The 19,086-nt window shown below is 50.3% G+C and overlaps 3 protein-coding genes and 1 long non-coding RNA gene across 4 annotated transcripts; 2 read left to right on the forward strand and 2 right to left on the reverse strand.

The window, feature by feature from the left end:
• Nucleotides 1–26: 26 nt before the first annotated feature.
• On the reverse strand, nucleotides 27–5,575 carry CIAPIN1 (cytokine induced apoptosis inhibitor 1). The gene is made up of 9 exons (XM_015873760.1): nucleotides 5,463–5,575; nucleotides 5,027–5,189; nucleotides 4,102–4,254; nucleotides 3,564–3,640; nucleotides 3,018–3,186; nucleotides 2,757–2,830; nucleotides 2,355–2,470; nucleotides 1,768–1,837; nucleotides 27–1,215 (listed from the first exon to the last, which is right to left on the reverse strand). Exons 2-9 carry the CDS (start codon nucleotides 5,181–5,183, stop codon nucleotides 1,105–1,107), a joined length of 927 nt encoding a protein of 308 aa, XP_015729246.1. The 5' UTR covers nucleotides 5,184–5,189; nucleotides 5,463–5,575; the 3' UTR covers nucleotides 27–1,104.
• Nucleotides 5,498–11,546, forward strand: COQ9 (coenzyme Q9). Its single transcript, XM_015873757.2, has 9 exons — nucleotides 5,498–5,597; nucleotides 5,934–6,111; nucleotides 6,541–6,676; nucleotides 7,012–7,154; nucleotides 7,387–7,471; nucleotides 8,640–8,744; nucleotides 10,400–10,555; nucleotides 10,871–10,924; nucleotides 11,439–11,546. Exons 1-9 carry the CDS (start codon nucleotides 5,534–5,536, stop codon nucleotides 11,472–11,474), a joined length of 957 nt encoding a protein of 318 aa, XP_015729243.1. The 5' UTR covers nucleotides 5,498–5,533; the 3' UTR covers nucleotides 11,475–11,546.
• Nucleotides 11,547–11,623: 77 nt separating this feature from the next.
• On the forward strand, nucleotides 11,624–18,516 carry POLR2C (RNA polymerase II subunit C). Its single transcript, XM_015873763.2, has 9 exons — nucleotides 11,624–11,758; nucleotides 11,950–11,999; nucleotides 12,373–12,441; nucleotides 12,558–12,610; nucleotides 12,733–12,861; nucleotides 13,890–13,941; nucleotides 14,099–14,267; nucleotides 17,281–17,355; nucleotides 18,018–18,516. The coding sequence occupies exons 1-9, from the start codon at nucleotides 11,673–11,675 to the stop codon at nucleotides 18,160–18,162; spliced, it is 828 nt and encodes a 275-aa protein (XP_015729249.1). The 5' UTR covers nucleotides 11,624–11,672; the 3' UTR covers nucleotides 18,163–18,516.
• Nucleotides 13,220–17,846, reverse strand: LOC107319151. The gene is made up of 2 exons (XR_001557647.2): nucleotides 15,183–17,846; nucleotides 13,220–13,969 (listed from the first exon to the last, which is right to left on the reverse strand). It is a non-coding gene; the product is annotated as an uncharacterized LOC107319151 (long non-coding RNA).
• Nucleotides 18,517–19,086: the final 570 nt, after the last annotated feature.

The following is a 19,086-nucleotide window of genomic DNA, read 5'->3' on the forward strand; positions in this document are numbered from 1 at the left end:
CACCAATACCAGTTCTAACACAAATGCTTGATTATTGGTCACATTTATTTTAAGAACAGAACAGCTTTTCATCCCAGATCCCTACGTGAGTTTATTGCGCAACTGAGGAAGGACAACAACAAGAAGTCATGTCCTGCAGAGCACGTTGTGTTTTCCTCCTCTCCTTCCCTGGGTGAGAAGCAAGCCTGGCACAGAGCACCAGCAGCTCCCTCATCCTGCACCTGCAAGGATGCTTCAGTAGCATTAAGAACACAAATAAATACAGAGTCGTCAGTATCAACCAGAAATTAAGTTATTGCTATGTTCTGTATTGGACACTGTGGGTAACTCACTTGATAACCAGCAAGAGAGGGGATGGGTCTCAGACTGCCCTTGTGTTTTTGTCGGTCAGAGATGGGGGAGGACAAGGTTAATTTTCTCCCTGCCTTAAGGGCAGCAGATATCTACCTCAGTGGGAATGAATCTTTGTCATTCAAAACAGGTGATGGAGGGGGGGGGGGTGACAGCCTCAAAACATATGGTAAACTCTGACCCACCTGATGAATTTCCAAGGAGTACACAGCAAAGAGTACTGGCTGCTCCTGACCTGCAATAGGAGCTGCTGAGTAACCCTCACCTAGTAAAGCATTTCAGGTTCAGACTTCCAAAATAGAAGGAGCCCAATGTTACTCTGAGGGCTGAGCCACAGCTGTTAACACAATGTAAAATAAGGGTAAGGAGCAATGTGGGCTTGGGGAAGCACTGGTGAGGCTCTTACCACCGCACACAAGGTCAGTCTGACACAATTCCACTTCCCTCTGCTGGTGGGACAGGCTGGGATGGCCAGCGTCTCAGTATTGAGTGAAGGCAGCTATGAGGCTTAGCATTAAGAAGTGTAATACATACAAGACCACTGGCCACCACTGATTATCACTAAGCTCAAAGTTGATTACATGTGATGAGCTCACAGCAGTGTCACTCCCCACCCCACAGTGTCCCTCCCCACGAGTATTGGCTGGAGAGCAGGAATTTGAGCAGATGAGGAGAACTGTAAGAAGAACCTCTGCATCTCAGGCTGATGGAAAAGCAGAGAGGTCCCTTTCAGGACATTCAGAGATGACTTTCTTAGGCATCGTGCAGCTGGTTCTCTTTCAGCAGGATCTTCTCTCCAGGCTTGAAGGCAGGCATCCCCAGGTAAGGGCAACTGGCACAGCGGAATGCATCCCCCAGGTAGCACTGCCAAGAGACAGAAAAACACTTCTTATCATGGCAACTCTCAGTTCTCTCTTCCTATTAAATGCTTTTCCCACCTAGAGAAATGACCTGCTCCTCAGCATATGCCAGCACAGAAAGCACTTCCCTTCCACCTCCTCTGGGCACATGCTTGTTTAGCAGGTAATGGAGCTGGTGCAGGGCACTGCACCCACACAAAGGAACCAAGTTTCCAGCCCAGCTCTGCAGAAGGGCAGCTCTGCTGTGTGCTGGCTTTGGCAGCTCCCTAACTGTACTCCCATAAGGTGACCTTCCCCACAGAGCAAGTGAAGCACAGTGTCACTGTCTACTCTGACTCATGTCAAGGTGGCACTAGCACTGTCGGCACACAGCAAACTAGTGCAGAGCATGTGGGCTGTTCTAAGAGATGAGATGGTAAAGCCAGAAGCTCTGCAAAGCAGGCAGTATTTGAAAAGCAGTAAGCTTTTAAAGTAAGCAGTAGGACTGCTGCAGTCGGTTCTCAGACACAAACTGCACCCCTGCAAACCACAACACACAAACATAACAACTATTTACATTTCCACAGGCAGATTTGGGCTGCGAGCTCTTCTTCTCCTGTTCCAGCTCTTCAGCCAGGCCACATGTGCTGTAGAAAACAAAGAAGTCACTTGCATCGTTCTGATTAAAAGCTATGAGTTATAATCTTCATTCCAAAACTGCTCTCATGCAACAAGCCCTCACTCAGTCACACAACACAGCTGGCCCTGGGACTCTCATGCTCTGCACTTTGTTCTCCAATACCAGTTTGCAAATCAAGTATTGAAGCACACTCCTCCAGCTGAAGCAAGTGACTCTAAAGCAATTTGCCACGTAAACCATTCCTCCTTAAAAGCAGTGGGAACAGGATTCAAGTGAAGGCTGCACAAACTGTGCAGCTACCTCTGAGAAGGCTGCTGCTCATACCACCATGGCAGTTTGCAGCAGTTCTGGCACAGATAGCCAGTTCTCACTGTGTTTGGATTTGCATTCAAATAGCCAAGATAAGGGAAGGACACGAACCAAGTGAATGATGCTTTCCCACAATCTATTTCAAAAACATCCACCTCTAAGGTTTCATTGCTATGAGCTAAGAGGTACACGGACATGCTAATCTCAACACTGACCAGTTCTTGCAGGCTTTCTTTTTGCCCTTTTCTTTGCAGGATGGAGCTCTGAGAGAGGCTGGATCTGGCTTTTTCAAATCCTCTGAATCCAGTAGTTCATCAGAGTCCAAAAGATCCTGGAATAAACCATGGAAGAAAACACACAACAGACAGACTCGTTAGTAGGGAATGACATTGCTGTTACATGCACAGAAACACTCCCTCTCAACAATACCTTTCCCTCAACTCTCACCACACCTGTGGGCACCCAACACCTCAAACAGCACCTGAGAAATTTTGCCCTGGGGATGCTTTTCTACTTCTTAAGTTGTAAAGCTTCCCAAGAGGAATGACTGAAACTAGTTAGAGTAGAAAAGAAGAGAGAAGGAATGACAGCCAAGTCTCACAAATAAAAATGGATACCATCTCTTCGTCATTCATATCATTGGCAGACAGTGTCCATAGCTTAGCAGTAGCTGGGTCCACTGAGGGTTTTCCTGCATCCAAAACAAAATAAGAAACAGTAGGTACCACAGTCACTGCTCCATCTATTTCCAGCAAGCAGAGCTCAAACAACTTTAGAAAGCATCACTTCACAGGTATTTATGCAGCACTCCCTACCACAGGGATGCTGGTCACTTCAGAGGAGGGCAATTCCTACATACAGCATAAACCATGCTTTACCTGAAGGACTTGTTTTCTTGGCAAAGGATAGTTTGAGTTGACTTGAAGATCCCACTTCAAAATTGGGTTTCCTGCCTTCTATCTGAACAATGAGAAGGTCATTGCCTTGGTAGCCCAAATGTTCTCGGACTGACTGGGCCTCCTCTGCAGTCAGAGGTTCCTTTTGCAGCTGGAATGCAAGATCTTCAGTTAGTCTCACACTGAGCCACCTTATTTCAATGCTCCATCCACTACTCCTGTGAACAAAGATAATCAGTTGTGTCTGGCTTATCCCTCAGAACAGAGGAGGAGTCAGTCCCAGCTGCAGTGCAGCACAAAGGGCTGATCAGTGTGGTGTGAACCACCAGGCATGACAGAAGACAGGCTCCCTCCTATCTTCAACCCTACAGAATAACACCACATTTGCAGTAAGAAAAGACTGGCAGACTGCATCCATGAACATTCACAGTGCACGAGGGCAGCTAAACAGTTTGCTGTCCATCAAGTCCTCGTCTACTTTTAGGTAAGAGCAGGAGAGAGTTCTGAAAGAAGTAAGTACAAACATACCTCCTTCACCTCCACCAGCCCAGAGAGAGTCAGAGCTGCAGGGAGTTTGGCTGCTGTCTTGATTCTGCTGTTGTTTTCTGGAAGACACAAAAGCAGGACATAGCAAGAGGGAAGAACAAAAATGGTGGTGACTGAAAAACAGGCATGGCACTTGAAACCTGGAAAAGCAAGAGATCTCTGCAAAGAAGCATGGAAACCACAGCTCTAAAATGGGCCTTCTCCAGTAAAAGCAGGAACAAAACAGAGCAATTTGTTCATTGGAATAGTGGAAATGTTGGTTCTAGCTCCAGAAACATACAGAAAAACCACAAAACAACAAAATCCCCCAAACACTTTCACGTACTGCAGTGAACAACCCATGAATTTATTAAAATCTGAACTGCTAAATGATTGTTATATTCAAAACTATAATACTCCAGAGCCTTGCTCTGGTAGGCAAAGCTATTAGACACTGCTTCCTGCTGCCTTTCATTTCAGCCTAATTCTCACAGGAATTTCTTGGCTGCCAGGAAATCACGGCTGATGCAGATTCTCTTACCTGATTCTGTAACCACGGGTTCTTTCAGGAGGACACGACCCCCGGGCTTAAGTATCCGAGCTATTTCTGCCAGTACCTCTGCGCTGTGCTGCACTGTGCTGCCTGGTACCATGCCAGAGAGAATCACATCAAAACTGGACTCCCTGTGAGCTGCTGCAGAGAGAGAGATGAAGACAGTATAATTTTATGTATGTATAAACTCATAATTCTTTGCTTAATAATAATTTCTATCTCTCCCTTCATCTCTTGTATCTCTGTATAACAGTGGTAACTGAATCACAGAATCATTAAGGTTGGAAAGGACCTCTAAGATGAACTAGTCCAGCTGTCTACCTGCCACCAACACTGCCCACTAACCACATCCCCAAGTATTACACGCCCACATTTCTTGAACACCTCCAGGGATGGTGACTCAGCCACCTCCATGGAACCTGTGCCAGTGAATCCCTGCTCTGAGAAGTCGCCTTTTTCCTAATAACCAACCTGAACCTGCCCTGGTACAGCTCAAAGGAATGACCTTTCATCTTATCACTGTTACCTGGGAGAGAGGCTGGCTCCTTCCCTCTCCATATCCTCCTCTCAGAAGCTGCAGAGCCATGAGCTCCTCATCTCCAAATGACCCATCCCATTCCCTCAGCTGCTCCCAAAGCTCTGGGCTCAGACCCCTCACAGCTCCACTGCCTTCTCTGGACACATCTCCATGTCTTTCTTGTGGTGAGAGGCCCAAAAGCGGGCAGCACTCAAGCCAACCGGCTGAAGACACCAGTTGTAAGAAGCACGAGCAGAGAATACATCTGGTTTCACTGTATTTCATTGTAGCACCACGGGTGCTGTCTGACTTACAAACCAGGGCACAAGAGAGCTCAGAAAGCAGCCGCTCCTTCTCACTTTAAGGCAGATAGTGAAAAACTGAGCTGGTTCTTACACTGACACAACTGGTCGACGTTCTCCACAGACACACGGCTGTCAGCCCCCACCGAGGCCTGGACGGCATCCACCAACCCCTTCAGTGCTTCCACGGGCGAGGAGCTGTCCCAGATGACGGCCACGCGCTGCCCCGAGGTGATGCCGTGCTCCCCCATGTCCACCTGGGGGTGAGGAACAGACTGTGGGGTCAGGAAAGGAACGAGAACCGCACCAACACCGTGCCTATAGCCCATGTGAGCCACAGCCTGAGGCTTCAGCGCCTCCCAGCCGGCCTGATCCCGACAGAACCCCTCCTCCGTGGGGCAGAAGGGCTGAATGCTCCCAAACAAGCGCTCTATGTGAGATTAATGAGGAATAAAAGCCAACCTGAGCTCACCTCCCGCCCCACAGGCCGCAGCCCGCCGACCCAGCGCTGAAGTGAAGCGCGCACTCACCTCTAGCCCTCGTCCCGCTCTGACGTCATCACGCACCGCCCCTTACGTCACCGCCGCTGCCCGCTTCCAAGATGGCGGCGGCGGCCGCAGGCGGGCTGAGGCGTGCGGGCTGGAGGCTGTGGCGGGGCCGCGCGGGTGAGGGGGCGCGGAGGGCGGGGGAAGGGAGGGGGCGTGTGCCCGCGTGGGGCCGCGAGCGTGACCGTGACCGTGAGCGTGAGCGTGACCGTGCGTGGGTTGGGAGCGGGGCGGGGCAAGGTGAGCTGAAGGGCAGCAGGGCCGTGCCGCCAGGGGGGGCTGTGGTACTAAGGGGTCTCCCGGTGCTTGTGGCAGGGGCGGCGGTGGGTACCGGGGGTGATGGGGGGGTTATAACCGGGTGATTTTTAAGGTCCCTTCAGATCTAAGCCGTTCTGTGTGAGTTTATGGCGCTATTTATGATGGAGGGACACGTCCCTGCATTAATTTCCCTTTCAGGACTCGGGTGCCAGCTGTACAAACCCCAGCAGGGGCTCCATGCATCGGCTGCACTGAGAAGAGTGTCTGAGGAGCAGAGGAAGGAGCCGCCATCAGCAGCACCATCCTACCAGCAGCAGTTTGACACACAGCAAGCAGACACACAGCCAGAGCAGGAGGCCCAGAGCACACACACCAGGTATCAGCCACTCTCTGTAGAGTTAATGAGGCCTCGAGCAGCTGTTGCAGTGCCACCATCCATCACAGAGCTGGGGGAGCACCAGCCCTCACTGCTGGATCTCTGTGTCAATCTGCAGTTGTGGTGTCATGCATGTAACTGAAGGCCCTGCTGGGGAAAAATAGAGCTAGTTTAGCAGCTATTTTGTGTTTCTTTTCCTAATGAAGTGGGTTATCTGAGGCCAGTTGGTCTCCATCTGGATTGAGCCTTCCCCTATTTCCCTCTCCTCTAATGGTGAAGGGTCATTAGGAATCCCTTTTCTGGGGAGGATTTTACAGGAGAAGGTGAGATGTCTGCTGTGAGCAGACCCCTGGGACATGTCCACACACAGAGCCCAGGTTGCTGTGTGTGGTGATGATGTTCCCTCACTATACCAATGCCTTCTCATAGTTCCACTGGCCAGGGCGGCCAGGAGTCAGAGGACTATGAGAGCGAGGAACAGCTGCAGCATCGAATCCTCACAGCAGCGCTGGAGTTTGTGCCTGAACATGGCTGGACGGCTGAAGCCATTGCAGAGGGAGCCAAGGTATGTGGGAGAGAAGCAAAGAACCAGATGGAACTGAAGTTCAAAGACAGCCAGGCCTGCATGCTTCCCCCACATACTCTTGGGCTGTGCACCTTGGTCAGCAGATAGTACTGGGTAGGAATGAATCCCAACAGGGTAACACTCAGAATTACACTGAGGCATGACGTAGTGATCCTAAAGAGAGGAACATAGATACAGAAAGAGCTTTCTTAATGCAGTATTGTTTTGTTTAAAATCATATAATATCACATGCAGAATAACTACAACATATTTCCTAGCTGGTTCTTGCTTAACAGTGTATGACCTGGTCTGTGCTTCTCCTCTTCTCCCTGCAGACTCTTGGACTCTCTGCTGCTGCTGCAGGGATGTTTCGCAATGATGGCAGTGAATTGATCCTGCACTTTGTGTCTCAGTGCAACTCCAAGCTGTCTGAGCTGCTGGAGGAGGAACAAAATCAAGTGCAGCAGGGCAATGCAGAGTGAGTATTGGGTATGAAAAGACATCTTCCTTGGCAGGCACTCGCCATCCCAGACACACTGGATACTTTTAAGTAAAGAATGTCATTTACCCAAACAATACCACCTTTCCCAGATGGAGAGTTGAACTACAAGCACACAGATTACATAATACTTTGCATCTCTGTTGCTGAGGTGGGAAAATGATTGGTCTCTCAAGTTGATAACTGCATTTAACATGGTTGTGCTTTGTAGGAAGAAGCCTACGGATCAATTCCTGAGAGATGCTGTGGAAGCCAGGCTGAGAATGGTGATTCCATATATTGAGAAATGGCCACAGGTATAAAATGAATATCAAGATTATCATTTATGTGTGTGCCTTTTAAATACCCTGTGGCCTTCAATGCAATCTCCACCAGAATAGGTCAAGGTTGTAAATGAAACCCTCACTGGTTTCAAATGATTCACAGCCTTCAAGAGGACAGCAGCCCTGGAGGAAGGCAGTCTCCTTAGAACAACCATTTCTTGCCTTTCCAGAAAGGCAGACCTCTCCATTTTTCACTCCACCCAACTGGGATCCCCAGGGAATAATACTTATGTGTCTGCTTAGCTGTACTTACAGTGTCACTGCCATGTCAGGCTCCCTGTAGCATGGTTCTAGCAGCACTGGGATCATCCAATGATTGTAAATGCAGAACTACTGCTTTGTTGCAAGAAACTGCCTGCTTGCCATTGCAGGTGACAAACCCTTGACAACCTGAGGATAGCTCTGTGTACTGGGAGGCCTCTATGCTTCAAAATTCATATAGAAGTTTCAAGTTTTTCTTCACCAGGTCAGAAAGGAATTGCAGCCACAGTAATAAATAAAGTTCCCAATCTTGGGCTGCAAAGGTCACTGCATAGTTGGCCTTTCTTGTCCAGAGTCACTGCTGGCCTCTGGGTGGCTGAACTCAGCTCTCCTTGCAGAGAGAGCAGATAGGATTCATGTTTTATTTGTTACAGATTAGCATAGTTTGGTGAAGGACGTGGGTGGTTTGTGACTCTCTGGGCGTTGTTAGTATTTTCAAAGGCTGCAGGAGCTCAGGAAGGCCATTGTGGCTGTCTGTTCTGCCCCTTCATAGCTGGTTTGAGTTCAAAGTCAAATTTGGAGAAACAAGAGGTTTGACTCCTTCCCCGCAGGGACACAGCACAGGGGTGAGTCATCTCTGCTTGTGCTGCATTTCTGTGCCTGGAGAGGCAGCTCATGGAGCCAACACAGAAGCATTTATGTTGAGCAGGGAGCCTGGGCTCCCATAGAGGCCGAGTCATGAGCTGAGCTGCCAAGCTGTGCAAGTCTTGCTGCTTGGAAAGGCCGGTGCCAGTGAGTAGAGCATGGAGGTCTCACTGGGAGCTGGAAGCAAGTCAGCAGCAGCAAGAAGAAAACAACACAGCAAAGAAACATTGGTCTGTTTTCATGCAATGTCATCCTCTCTTTGACTCTTCCATTTATCTGTGTATTTCTTTCTCAGGCTGTCAGCATCCTATTGCTCCCACATAACATCCCTTCAAGCCTCAACCTCCTCACCAGCATGATTGATGATATATGGCACTACGCTGGAGACCAGTCCACAGATGTAAGTCCTTGCACCTTGCAGACAGGCTGCTTCTGCCTGTCTGTGCCTCAGGAAAACAACAAGTAGAACCAGGCATTGAGCTGTGTCTCTCTTGATACAATCCATTTTTTGAATGAAGGAGATGCTTTCAGAAGTCCCTCAAGCCTTCAGAAGCCATACGATAGTTTTCAACAAGACATAGAAGCTAATGGGGCGAATTCTTTCCAATGGGAGTTGTGCAAATTAAAAGGACCTGCTTTCAATCAGTCAATGCTCCTTTTGAGGTAGACAGACCAAACTGTTGAGACTTCAAGGCTAGGAAGTCAATCCAATTCAGGTAGCAACAGTTGCCTCTTCCAGCAACAGCAGCAATGACAGATTTGACTTGAAAACTTTAAAGAATCTATCTAAAAATACCAGTAGCTTATTAAAGCTTTCATCTTTCTGGCAGGGAATAAAAGGAAATTATTACCTTACTTGAAGCAATTAATACGTTATTTTAATCCATATAGATGTAGGGAAAAGCTGCATGAACCATTTAACAAACTACTTTAATAAACTTCTTTTATCTGAGTATGAAAGAGAAGTTACTGCAGTGGAAAATAATTAAGAGGACAGAAAAAAAATATATTAAAGGAATAATCTAGAAAAAAGAAAACCTGAAAGGCTGCAATTGCATCAGGAACTGCAGGTCCCTTATGGCTCATGAAGGTCATCAGGACTCAGTCTCCCCACTGAAGTGCTTGTGTGGGATGCTGCACAAGGAGCAGGAGTTCAGTCTCAAGCATTGGAGATCCAGCTGCAAACAGTGACAGCTCACATCACCTTGTTGGCCAGTTGTGATGCAGGCAGCAGAGCTTTCAACTTGACTGTTTTTGAGATTAAATGAGTGTTTCCATTTTCCTCCTTCATTGCAATCATGAATGGAAGAACCGGCGTTTCTTCTAGGTACCCGTATAATTGCTGTAATGAAGGAAGCAGCAAATGAAGTTGGAGACCTGTTTTTAAAAGCATATATCCATTTTGGCTGCCAGTGAATCCGGAGCAACTGGAAAAGCTGAGGAGCTGGAGTTACCTGTGAATTTTTGCAACCTATTGCTGTAATACATCCTACAGCATTGCTGCCAGCAGCGCACTGACATAGTGACAGAGCAGGCAATACTGGAATTCCAGTGATAGCATTTGGGAAAGGTGCATCCCCGTGATGCCTCACACAGTTCTGTCATCACTTTGTCCCTTTCCAACACTTTTATACCTTGTACAAACTGCACTTGGAGTTCAGTTCTAAATACAGCCAGCAGATCTGAGCGTCACATCTCCTGCTTGCAAAGATAAACCTTTGCACAGTGCAGCCAACCAGCTGGCTCTGTTTGCTGTAGGTGCCTACTTGCAACCAGAAGCAGCTGGTGGCAATTGCATTCTGTGGTTTTATACCCAGTGCTCACAATCTCTGCCTGGTGCCCCAGGAGCAGCTGTGCTGTCAGATGTCGGTGCTGGCTGGCAGCCCATGAGCTGCATTCTGTCAGGAAGGAATGTGTCATCCCAGGGCTGTTTACTGAGCAGCTTCTCCAACCAGGCAGCCCAATAGTGAGGAGACAGCGTGTTGTTTTCCCTTGCAGTTCTGCAGGGCCTCTTTTGTGATCTCAGCTCACCTCTCTCAATCCATGCCCTTGCAGTTTAACTGGTACACCCGTCGTGCTGTGCTCACCGGCATCTACAACACCACGGAGCTGGTGATGATGCAGGACACGTCCCCTGACTTTGAAGACACGTGGCGTTTCCTGGAGAACAGAGTAGCTGATGCCATGAACATGGGCAGCGCAGCTGAGCAGGTAACACCAGCTACACACCAGCATCAACCACATACCAACGTGTGTGCAGACAAGGCTGGCTGATCCATCTCACACTTAATGGAAGACCCCTGCTGTACTAGAGGCTGGCAGTGCAGCATTAGGAATTGCTGGAGTGATTAGGAGCTGTGTATTCGCAGGAAATCCCTTGTTTCTTTGGGTAGCCTTTGTCTGCAGTGCTTGGCTTCTATCAGCACCTTCCTGTAGCAAACACGTATCTGTTGGCATCGCATCTTTGTGTTCGGGTTACACCCACAATGTAAGTGTAAAGGAAAGCTGATCTCCTGTCTCCTATAGGTACAGTCAACTGGCAAAGCACTCGCCCAGGGCCTGATGGGAGCTGCAGTTACTGTAAGTAATACTGAAGCCAACAAGGCTGTGAGGGCAGAATTACTGCACTCCATTCCACACTTAACACTAGCGTGTCTTCCCTCCTGAATTTAGATTACAGCATAAAAGCAAACAGTTCTTCCTAGCTTAAATCCACATAAAGATGATTTTCTGGGTAGTTTGGGCCCAGATTGCTTTTCTGTGCCGAAGGAAGCTGTAACGCAGCATAAAACGAAGCCCAGAGCTTTGGGATGAGCTCATGATTACCACCACAAAGCCACACTGCCTGATGCACAAACCAGAGCTCATTGGCACTATCTGAACCAGCCCCCACCTAAAGCTATGAACATTTCCCATCACAGACACAGGGTTTGGGTGTTGCATTGTGGATCAGCGCTTCCACTCCATGATCAGCACAAGTCCCTTCCAACTCAGGGTTCTACACTTACGGAGGGTCCAGCCCTTTGTGTATCACCACCCTCACCCCGCTGTGCTCCCCCCGTTGCTGACACCCCCCATCTCCCTGTGCCCGCAGATCACCAACCTGACCGGGCTGAACCAGCGCCGCTGAGGACGGAGCCCCGCACAGCGGATCGAGAACGGGGCTCCCTTCCCGCAGCACCAATAAAGCCCCGCACTGTTACCGCGCCTCTCCTCTGCTTGTCCCGCACCGGGGCGGGTGGGTCGGGTCCTCCGTGCCGGCAGGGGGCGCGCGAGAGCGGCGGGAGGGGCACGGCTGCGGCCTAACAGAGCGGCACCGGGGGCGGCCATGCCGTACGCCAACCAGCCCACGGTGCGCATCACCGAGCTGACGGACGAGAACGTCAAGTTCATCATCGAGAACACCGACCTGGCGTGAGCGGAACCCGGGGGGTCCGCCCCGGAACCGGCTGAGGGGAGGGGGGACAGCGGGACGGCCCCGCGGGGCGAAGGGAGCGCGGGGAGGGCCTAGGCCGGGGTAGGCCGCGGGCGGGTGGAGCCGGGCAGGGGGCAGCGGGAGCTGGGGCTGCTCGTGGTTCCTGCACTGAACAGAGGTGTTTTTACAGCGTGGCCAACTCCATCCGGAGGGTGTTCATAGCGGAGGTGCCCATTATAGGTATCGGTTTCTTTGTCCTCTTGTCCGGCCCCTCCTGCTTTCCCCTCGGTGTTGCCTTCAGCCCCGCACAGCCGGCTGTCATAGAATGGCTTAGGTTGGAGGGGGCCTTAAAGATCAGCGAGCTCCAACGAGCTCCAATCCCTGCCATATGCTGGGTGCCCTCTATCCAGTCGGGCTGCCTATGATCCCCCCCAACCTGGCCTTGAGTGCCTCCTCCAGGGATGGAGCATCCTCAGCCTCTCAGGGCAGCAGTACAAGGGTCTCGTTGCCTTTGAGTAAAGGATTTCTTAAATCTTATCTAAATCTCCCCTCTGTTAGATTAGATCCGTTCCCCCTCATCCAGCTTCTGAACTCATTTTGTGCTTCCTTGCAGCTATTGACTGGGTCCAGATAGATGCCAACTCCTCAGTGCTCCACGATGAATTCATTGCCCACAGACTGGGTGAGTGCTGGGCACAAGTTGCCTCCAGACTGCTGGAATACCTTTATCACGAGGCTGCGGTTCCTCTGCGTCCCCCTCATCTCACCCAGATGTGTCTCACTGCCCTCCTTCCACAGGTCTCATCCCACTCACCAGCGATGACATTGTGGATAAGATGCAGTATTCCAGAGTGAGTAAAGCAAAATGCCTCAGGTGCTTGTTTTGGTGGTGGGTGCTTGATCTGATGGGAAGTCCTGCAGATGCTTGCTGAGAGAACTTTGACATAAAGGCTTTGTCCCTTGTCTGTCCCAGGACTGCACATGCGATGAATTCTGCCCAGAGTGCTCTGTGGAGTTCACCCTTGATGTCCGCTGCAATGAGGACCAGACTCGGCACGTCACATCCCGTGACCTCATCTCCAACAACCCCCGTGTCATTCCGGTCTGTGCAACCTCTGTCTATCATCATGCCCCATCCCTGCATTACCATTGAGGCTGGGGTGGCTGGTGCGTGGGGTATAGACAAAAACAGGCTTTCAGGGACATTTCATACTTCCTTAAAACCTCACTTAGAATATAATGGGAACACAAAGCAGGAATATTAGCAGAAACAGCATTGTGTGCCATTGTCCTTCTGTTGTCTCATTCTTCACTCGCTGTCTGATGACATCTAAGCAAGTATGGCCTTTTTAAAGCCTTACCCTGCATCCTCATCTCCTGGGTGAGGCAGCCTATTCATCTTGCCTTGAACACCAGGAGCAGGTGCACTCGTGTCCTCCTGTTGTGCTGCTGCATCCTCCTGCCCGCTTGCTGCCAGGGCTTTGGCAAGGTCAGCCCCTTCACAAAGCTTGGCAGGAGCCCAGAGGCCCCCAGCTTGCTGATTCTTGGCTCTCAGAATGGCAAGGTGTGAGGAGCCTGAGCCAGGGCAATGCTGCCAAATGGCTCTTGCCCAGTCACCTTGGGGAGGGTTGGCAGAGCCAGAGCAGAGCAGATGCAAAGGGACTTTGTGGAGAATGTTTGAAAAAGCTGTCAGCTGGAGGGGCCTTGCTCCGAGTCCACATCCAGGGGTCACCACAGCCCGGGAGCTGCTTCTGGTGGTGAAGTTTGTTCCAGAGTGCCTAATTAAAGCAATAGACAGAGGTTGATGTCTCTTGCTTCAGCTTTGGTTGTGTGAGTGCTATGCATCCTCTTCTAGCAGTATCACAGGCAAATCTGAACTGCTGCAGAACCAAACAGCAGCAGTGGGCACAGGCTGTGACTCTCTCTATCCTGTGGGAGAGAGCAGACTGGTGGAGCAGGACATCACAAACTGAGTTGCAGTTGTCTAAATAGTCCCAATTTCCATTAAATAGGGTGAACTGCATTTGTTGCTGTAAGTCATTCTGCAACGGCGCTCCACAGTCTTATTTTAGTAGTTAATGCAATCTGTGAGGCTGGCATTCTCATCGGTTTCCTTTTGTCGTCCTGCAGGTAACATCTCGGAGCAGAGACAACGACCCCAATGACTACGTGGAGCAGGATGGTAAGTGGCATTCAGCAGGGAGTAAGAACTGCAGGAGGAAATGGGTTTTCCTCTTAGTCTCTCTGAACTCATCCTTTGTTTACTAGTTGTGTAAACCTAGAGCTGACATCCATTTCTTCTCATCAGCCTTCCCACACTAGCATGTGCTTTTCTGTAGACATCCTGATTGTGAAGCTGCGAAAGGGCCAGGAGCTGAAGCTGAGAGCCTACGCCAAGAAGGGCTTTGGCAAGGAGCACGCCAAGTGGAACCCCACAGCAGGCGTAGCCTTTGAGTACGACCCAGACAACGCACTGAGGCACACAGTGTACCCCAAGCCAGAGGAGTGGTATGTCATGGTTGCCTAAAGCATATGGCCAGGCTGGCCATGTTTGGGGTAGCCTTAAGGCCAGCCTACAGTATCCAGTACAATAGCAGCTGTAGAACTTCAGTCTGCCACTCAGGGGCTGCTGAACCTAATCACTAGGGTGATAATCACATAGGGTGTCTCCATATTATTAATTTCTTTTTCACTGCCTTTGACCCCCCTGGGATAAACTAAGGCTGCATTGGTCAGAAAAGACCTGACAAAGTTTCCCAGGTGGCACTTAGTTTCCCCCAGCCCCTGAAGAGCTCCTACACAGCAGTCAGGTGCTGTGTGTAGGGAGAATGAAGAGCACCTGAGTAACGGATAGACCAGCCACATAAAGCTGATCCATCCACCCACTCATATTAGAACCTGTGCCACAAGAAAAGCATGTGAGGTATTAGTAATTGGCAGTTACTGGACCTGTTATTCACCAACACAGATGAACTAATTGGAGAGACCAGGAATAGTGACAGCCTGGGCTGTGCTAATTGTGCCCTTGTGGAATTTGTGATCCCAAGCAAAAAGAAACAAACAGGATCCTGAGTTTTAGGAGAGCAGAGATGCAGTTTTATAAGGAAAAAAATGGGTGAGACCCCCAAGAAACTGTCCTCACAGATATAGGAGCAGAAGAGAGACGATGGCTCTTCAGAGCTGTTTTTGTTAGGACACAAGAACTCTTAATTCTCATTTATAAAAAAAAATCAGGCAAGGAAGTTAGGAAATCACTGTGGCTGAGTAAGGACCTCCTGGTCAAAGGAAGGAACTGCATAAGCAGCAGAACCAGGGACACATACACTGGGAAGAAAAGAGAGATGCTGCACAGGTGTATAGGGATAGATGCAACAGCAAAGGGACCAGTGCAATAGGGGACGTGACAGAAAGAGAAGTGCTCACCTGTCTCTGAAGGTCCAGGCTCAGAGTAGAAACTCCACAAAAGAAGGATCTCCAACCAGAGATCCTTCCCCAGTGGCAGTCAGCCCTTAAATGGGGTCTAAGAGAGATGCAGCCAGGCTCCACCCCTTCCTGTCATGCAGCTGAAATGCCTTCACCTGTGCTCCCAGGGCTGAGCTGGTCCTTTTCCCAGGTGATCAATCAGTGTTTCAGGCCATGACTCAACAGTTACCATACAGCTGGGAAAGCTGAGGAAAACAGGGACTTGGCTGCATAGCCATATTCAAAGAGTTACAGTCAACACAGTGTCCAAGCAGAAAACAGTACAGCTCTGAGGCAAAGGGATGGGACTAGGTGGTCTTAAAGGGTTCCTTTGAAGCCAAGCCATTGTTTGGTTACGTCATTTCAGCCCAGGGCATAGTTTGGATCTCTAAGCATTGCTTTTTCTTGTACATACTCAAGTCGCAGTGACCATCCAGCAGACATGCTGCCATTGAGCATGCTGGAGCCAGCAGCAGAGAGGCACTGGGTGCTTCAGCCAAGGCAGCGGCAAGCAGGAGCTAGGAGGGACAGCAGATGAGCTGCTGTGGTTGCAGGGCAGCAGGTAGAGCTGCACAAGGTCAGGAAGACCTCGATGCAGGAGCAGAATTTGGTGCAGGGACTGCAGAAGCTGGGGGGAACGGAAGCCTGAGCAGAGCTGCAGCTGGACAAGAGGCTGTGCAGCAGAAGGGGCTCAGCAGGCTTTCCTCCTGCCCAGGCCCCGCATTGCCAGGCTTGACTCCAAAAATACCTGTCATTCTTCCTCACTGTCTGCTCTGAGCCTACACACCATTGCTTTGATTACGTTGCCCCTTGCTAAGGCAGCTCTCAGTAAAGGGGCTGCTGAGAGCAGCATTTAGCCTGTATTCTCCACCTCCAGCTGTCTGCCAGGCGTTTTCTGTCACAGGGACTCTGCCCAGATTCTGAGATCTGCCCACAGCAATCCCAGGCTGTTTTCACTGATGGAAGGAGCAAACCCCAAAGCTTGGCTTTGATGGGCTCTGTAGGACACCTCCATGGTTCAGTTCAGTCAGTCTGGGTGGGGGTGGGCCAGCAGGTTGCAGCTCTGCATTATCTCTATCATGAGCACATCAGAAGTGTTGGTGTGCGGGACTGGCCTCTGTCACCATCACTTTGGGGGCAGAACTGGAGAGTTTTGTAGTTGCCAAACGGATCATGGCAGGTAAATTGCACCGAAATTGGGTTGATGGTCTGGGCTGTTGGCTGGGTGGTTGCGAAGCAGGAACGTCTCTGTGATGTGGAATTTCAAATCAGGATTTGAAATAATTTTAGGCTTCGTTGTGGTGCCACAAAAACTCTCTGGTTTAATTTCTGTAATGCTGGATGTTAAGAAGTGACAGGCTGAACCTGCGTCCCTCTGTGGTGAGGCTTTACATGTCTGGGTGGCCCAAGGCAGCGCTGATGCAGATTCCTTTGGTGGCAGACTGGGCTGCATCCTCATGAGCCTGCTGTTGTGTGCAGTACCTGGAAACAGCCCTGGAGAGATTCTTGACAAAATCAGTGTCAGAGTTAGAAGGACCTAAAGAAGTGGTGATTGCTGTTGGAGCTGTGTGTTCCCTGATGATAATGGGTTTCTTTCCAAGTTCATCTTGCTTCTAGTGAAGACAATACAGAGACAGATGTCTCTGCTATCCAAGGATAGTTATTGTTTTGGTTTTAGTTTTGAGGCTGCTGGCAGAGTGCTGGAATGCAGCTGGACTCTCAAAGCAGACGTCATGGTGAAACAAGGTTCAGTCTCTGCCCTGTTTTCAGTAATGGACAGCGTGGCAAGTAACATGAAGGCTCATGAATGCTATATATTTGTTGCAGGTGGAAGGTTTTGTTGGAAAATGCAGTTTTATTGAGGACCACTGGTGACAGGACACGATGATCTTGGTCTCATTGGGTCTGAGGGAGGCTGGCAGGAGACTGTGGTGGGCATGGAGTTTTCTATGCTGGCTTCTCAGGCTGCTCAAGGTGGAGGAAATAGAAAGGGCTACATTAATGTGAACTTTTTTTCCATGATTTGATCCAGTGCTGACCTTCCCTGCTCTCATTCCAGGCCCAAGAGTGAATACTCAGAGATCGATGAGGAGGATGCTCAGGCTCCATATGACCCCAATGGGAAGCCCGAGAGGTAGGAAGCTGGATGTGCTCCCACTGCTGGGAGGAGGGGGATGGAGCTGGGTGCACTGCGTTTGCTGTTGGTGTGAGTTGGATGTGCTGCACCAGCGCAGAGAGCTGCTGCTCCCTGGAAAGCAAGGCAGGAGTTGCAATTAACTGGTGATGTGCCCAGGCCTGGCAGGTTTTGCCCTCTGGGTGACTCTTCAGAGTTCCTGTTACCAGGTAGGGCACTGCAATATTTGGTCAAGTGTCTTGGAGAGATGGCTTAGGGTGATGCTGAAGACACTGATGTCATCAGCAGTATTATTCACCCACGTGAGTCTCTCATGCTCTGATTGCTGCTGCTGCCCTCTCTACCAGGTGATAATGTGTTGCAGGAGTGCCTGCAGCCAGACAGCCAGTCTTAGCTTCCCCGTGCAGCTTTCACATCACATAGCTGAGCAGAGAAAGCCTCACAAGGGCTCTTGCATTTTGGAGGGTCGTGAGGGCTGCTATGAGCTCCATGGGAGTCTGTGGCTGCTGTTGTAGCAGGGCAGTGCTGGCTCATGCCCAGAGGGGAGCTCAGCATCTCCCTGCAGTGGGTCCTGGTGGGTTAGAGCTGCTGTGTGGGTGCTCTCTGGTTTTGTACCTCCTCACAGAACACTTGGTAACTTTCTCCCTGACTTGTAACCTCAGGTTTTATTACAACGTGGAATCTTGTGGCTCTTTGCGCCCCGAAACCATCGTTCTCTCTGCACTGTCTGGCCTGAAGAAGAAGCTGAGTGACCTCCAGACCCAGCTGAGCCATGAGATCCAGAGTGATGTGCTCACTATAAACTGAGGTGGCCCTTTGCAGGAGATTGTCCAGGCAGGAGTGATGCAGAAGGTTCCTGCCTCTGCCTGGCTGCACTCGGGGCTGAGGGATTGTCTCCTCATCTCCCTCTGCTTCTCCTGGTGCAGATCTGCTCGTTAGTAGCACTTCTCTTCCCAGAGAAAGCCATGATGACACGTAGGGTAAAGCAGGAGGAAAGTCTTTGCTGGGTGGGGGTGGGCTTTGTCTCTGATCCGAGTTTTGGACTGTGGTCACGTAGTGTTTGGGACTGGGAAGCATGTACCTCAATTACACAACCCTGTCCTGTTTGTATGTCTGTTCCTTAAGTGTACTGAATAAAGCCTTAACGCCTGTGTTCAGTCATCTCTGAAAGCTCATCTGGGGCTGCAGGAGGAGATAACACATCATTTAGTTCCCTCCAACAGACATTAACTTAATGAGGCCTGCTTTGGAGGGAGCGTTGCTCTGTAACAGCTGATTGCTGCTCTTGACCTACTGAGCTCTGTGATCTACTGAGGGTGCCAGAACCCCTGCAGCAGGTAGTGCTGGAACTGCCAGGGACAGGACTATGTTTAAAGCAGATGTTCAAGGCTGGGCTGCTAAGAGCCACATCACAGGAGGGAGGGTGGGCCAGGGAGACTTAGCTGTGTTTAAGGACTCCTTTGGAGCAGACTCTGCCCATGTGCTGTGTGCCATGGGGCTGGGCAGTGTCTGTCACTGGTAACCCCCAGCTGGCAGCTCTTTGCAGCATGCAGGGGCTGAGCTGGCTCTGTGCTTAACCAAAGCAGTGGCCAGAGGGCTCCAAGAGCTGCACAGTCACCCCTTCTCCCCTTCCTCAGCACCCAGGATGTGGGACAGGCTCCTTGCTTTGCTGAGAGAGTGTGAGCAGGACTTGCTACAGCCCTCTTCCCTCCCCAGCTCTTGCAGGGCTTC

The sequence above is a fragment of the Coturnix japonica genome, chromosome 11, assembly GCF_001577835.2.
Source record: "Coturnix japonica isolate 7356 chromosome 11, Coturnix japonica 2.1, whole genome shotgun sequence".
NCBI lineage: Eukaryota > Metazoa > Chordata > Aves > Galliformes > Phasianidae > Coturnix > Coturnix japonica.

What these genes read in the sequence shown, in the direction of transcription:
- CIAPIN1 (XM_015873760.1), bottom strand. Translation starts at nt 5,183, where the DNA reads ATGGGGGAGCACGGCATCACCTCGGGGCAGCGCGTGGCCGTCATCTGG. An exon ending in CGTCGACCAGTTGTGTCAGT is followed by an intron (nt 4,255 to 5,026) that starts GTAAGAACCAGC and finishes CTCTCTCTGCAG; the next exon opens with CAGCTCACAGGGAGTCCAGT. An exon ending in CCAAATCTGCCTGTGGAAAT is followed by an intron (nt 1,216 to 1,767) that starts GTAAATAGTTGT and finishes GTCTCTTGGCAG; the next exon opens with TGCTACCTGGGGGATGCATT.
- COQ9 (XM_015873757.2), top strand. Translation starts at nt 5,534, where the DNA reads ATGGCGGCGGCGGCCGCAGGCGGGCTGAGGCGTGCGGGCTGGAGGCTG. An exon ending in GCCCAGAGCACACACACCAG is followed by an intron (nt 6,112 to 6,540) that starts GTATCAGCCACT and finishes GCCTTCTCATAG; the next exon opens with TTCCACTGGCCAGGGCGGCC. An exon ending in TGGGCAGCGCAGCTGAGCAG is followed by an intron (nt 10,556 to 10,870) that starts GTAACACCAGCT and finishes TGTCTCCTATAG; the next exon opens with GTACAGTCAACTGGCAAAGC.
- POLR2C (XM_015873763.2), top strand. Translation starts at nt 11,673, where the DNA reads ATGCCGTACGCCAACCAGCCCACGGTGCGCATCACCGAGCTGACGGAC. An exon ending in AGCGGAGGTGCCCATTATAG is followed by an intron (nt 12,000 to 12,372) that starts GTATCGGTTTCT and finishes GCTTCCTTGCAG; the next exon opens with CTATTGACTGGGTCCAGATA. An exon ending in ACAACCCCCGTGTCATTCCG is followed by an intron (nt 12,862 to 13,889) that starts GTCTGTGCAACC and finishes GTCGTCCTGCAG; the next exon opens with GTAACATCTCGGAGCAGAGA.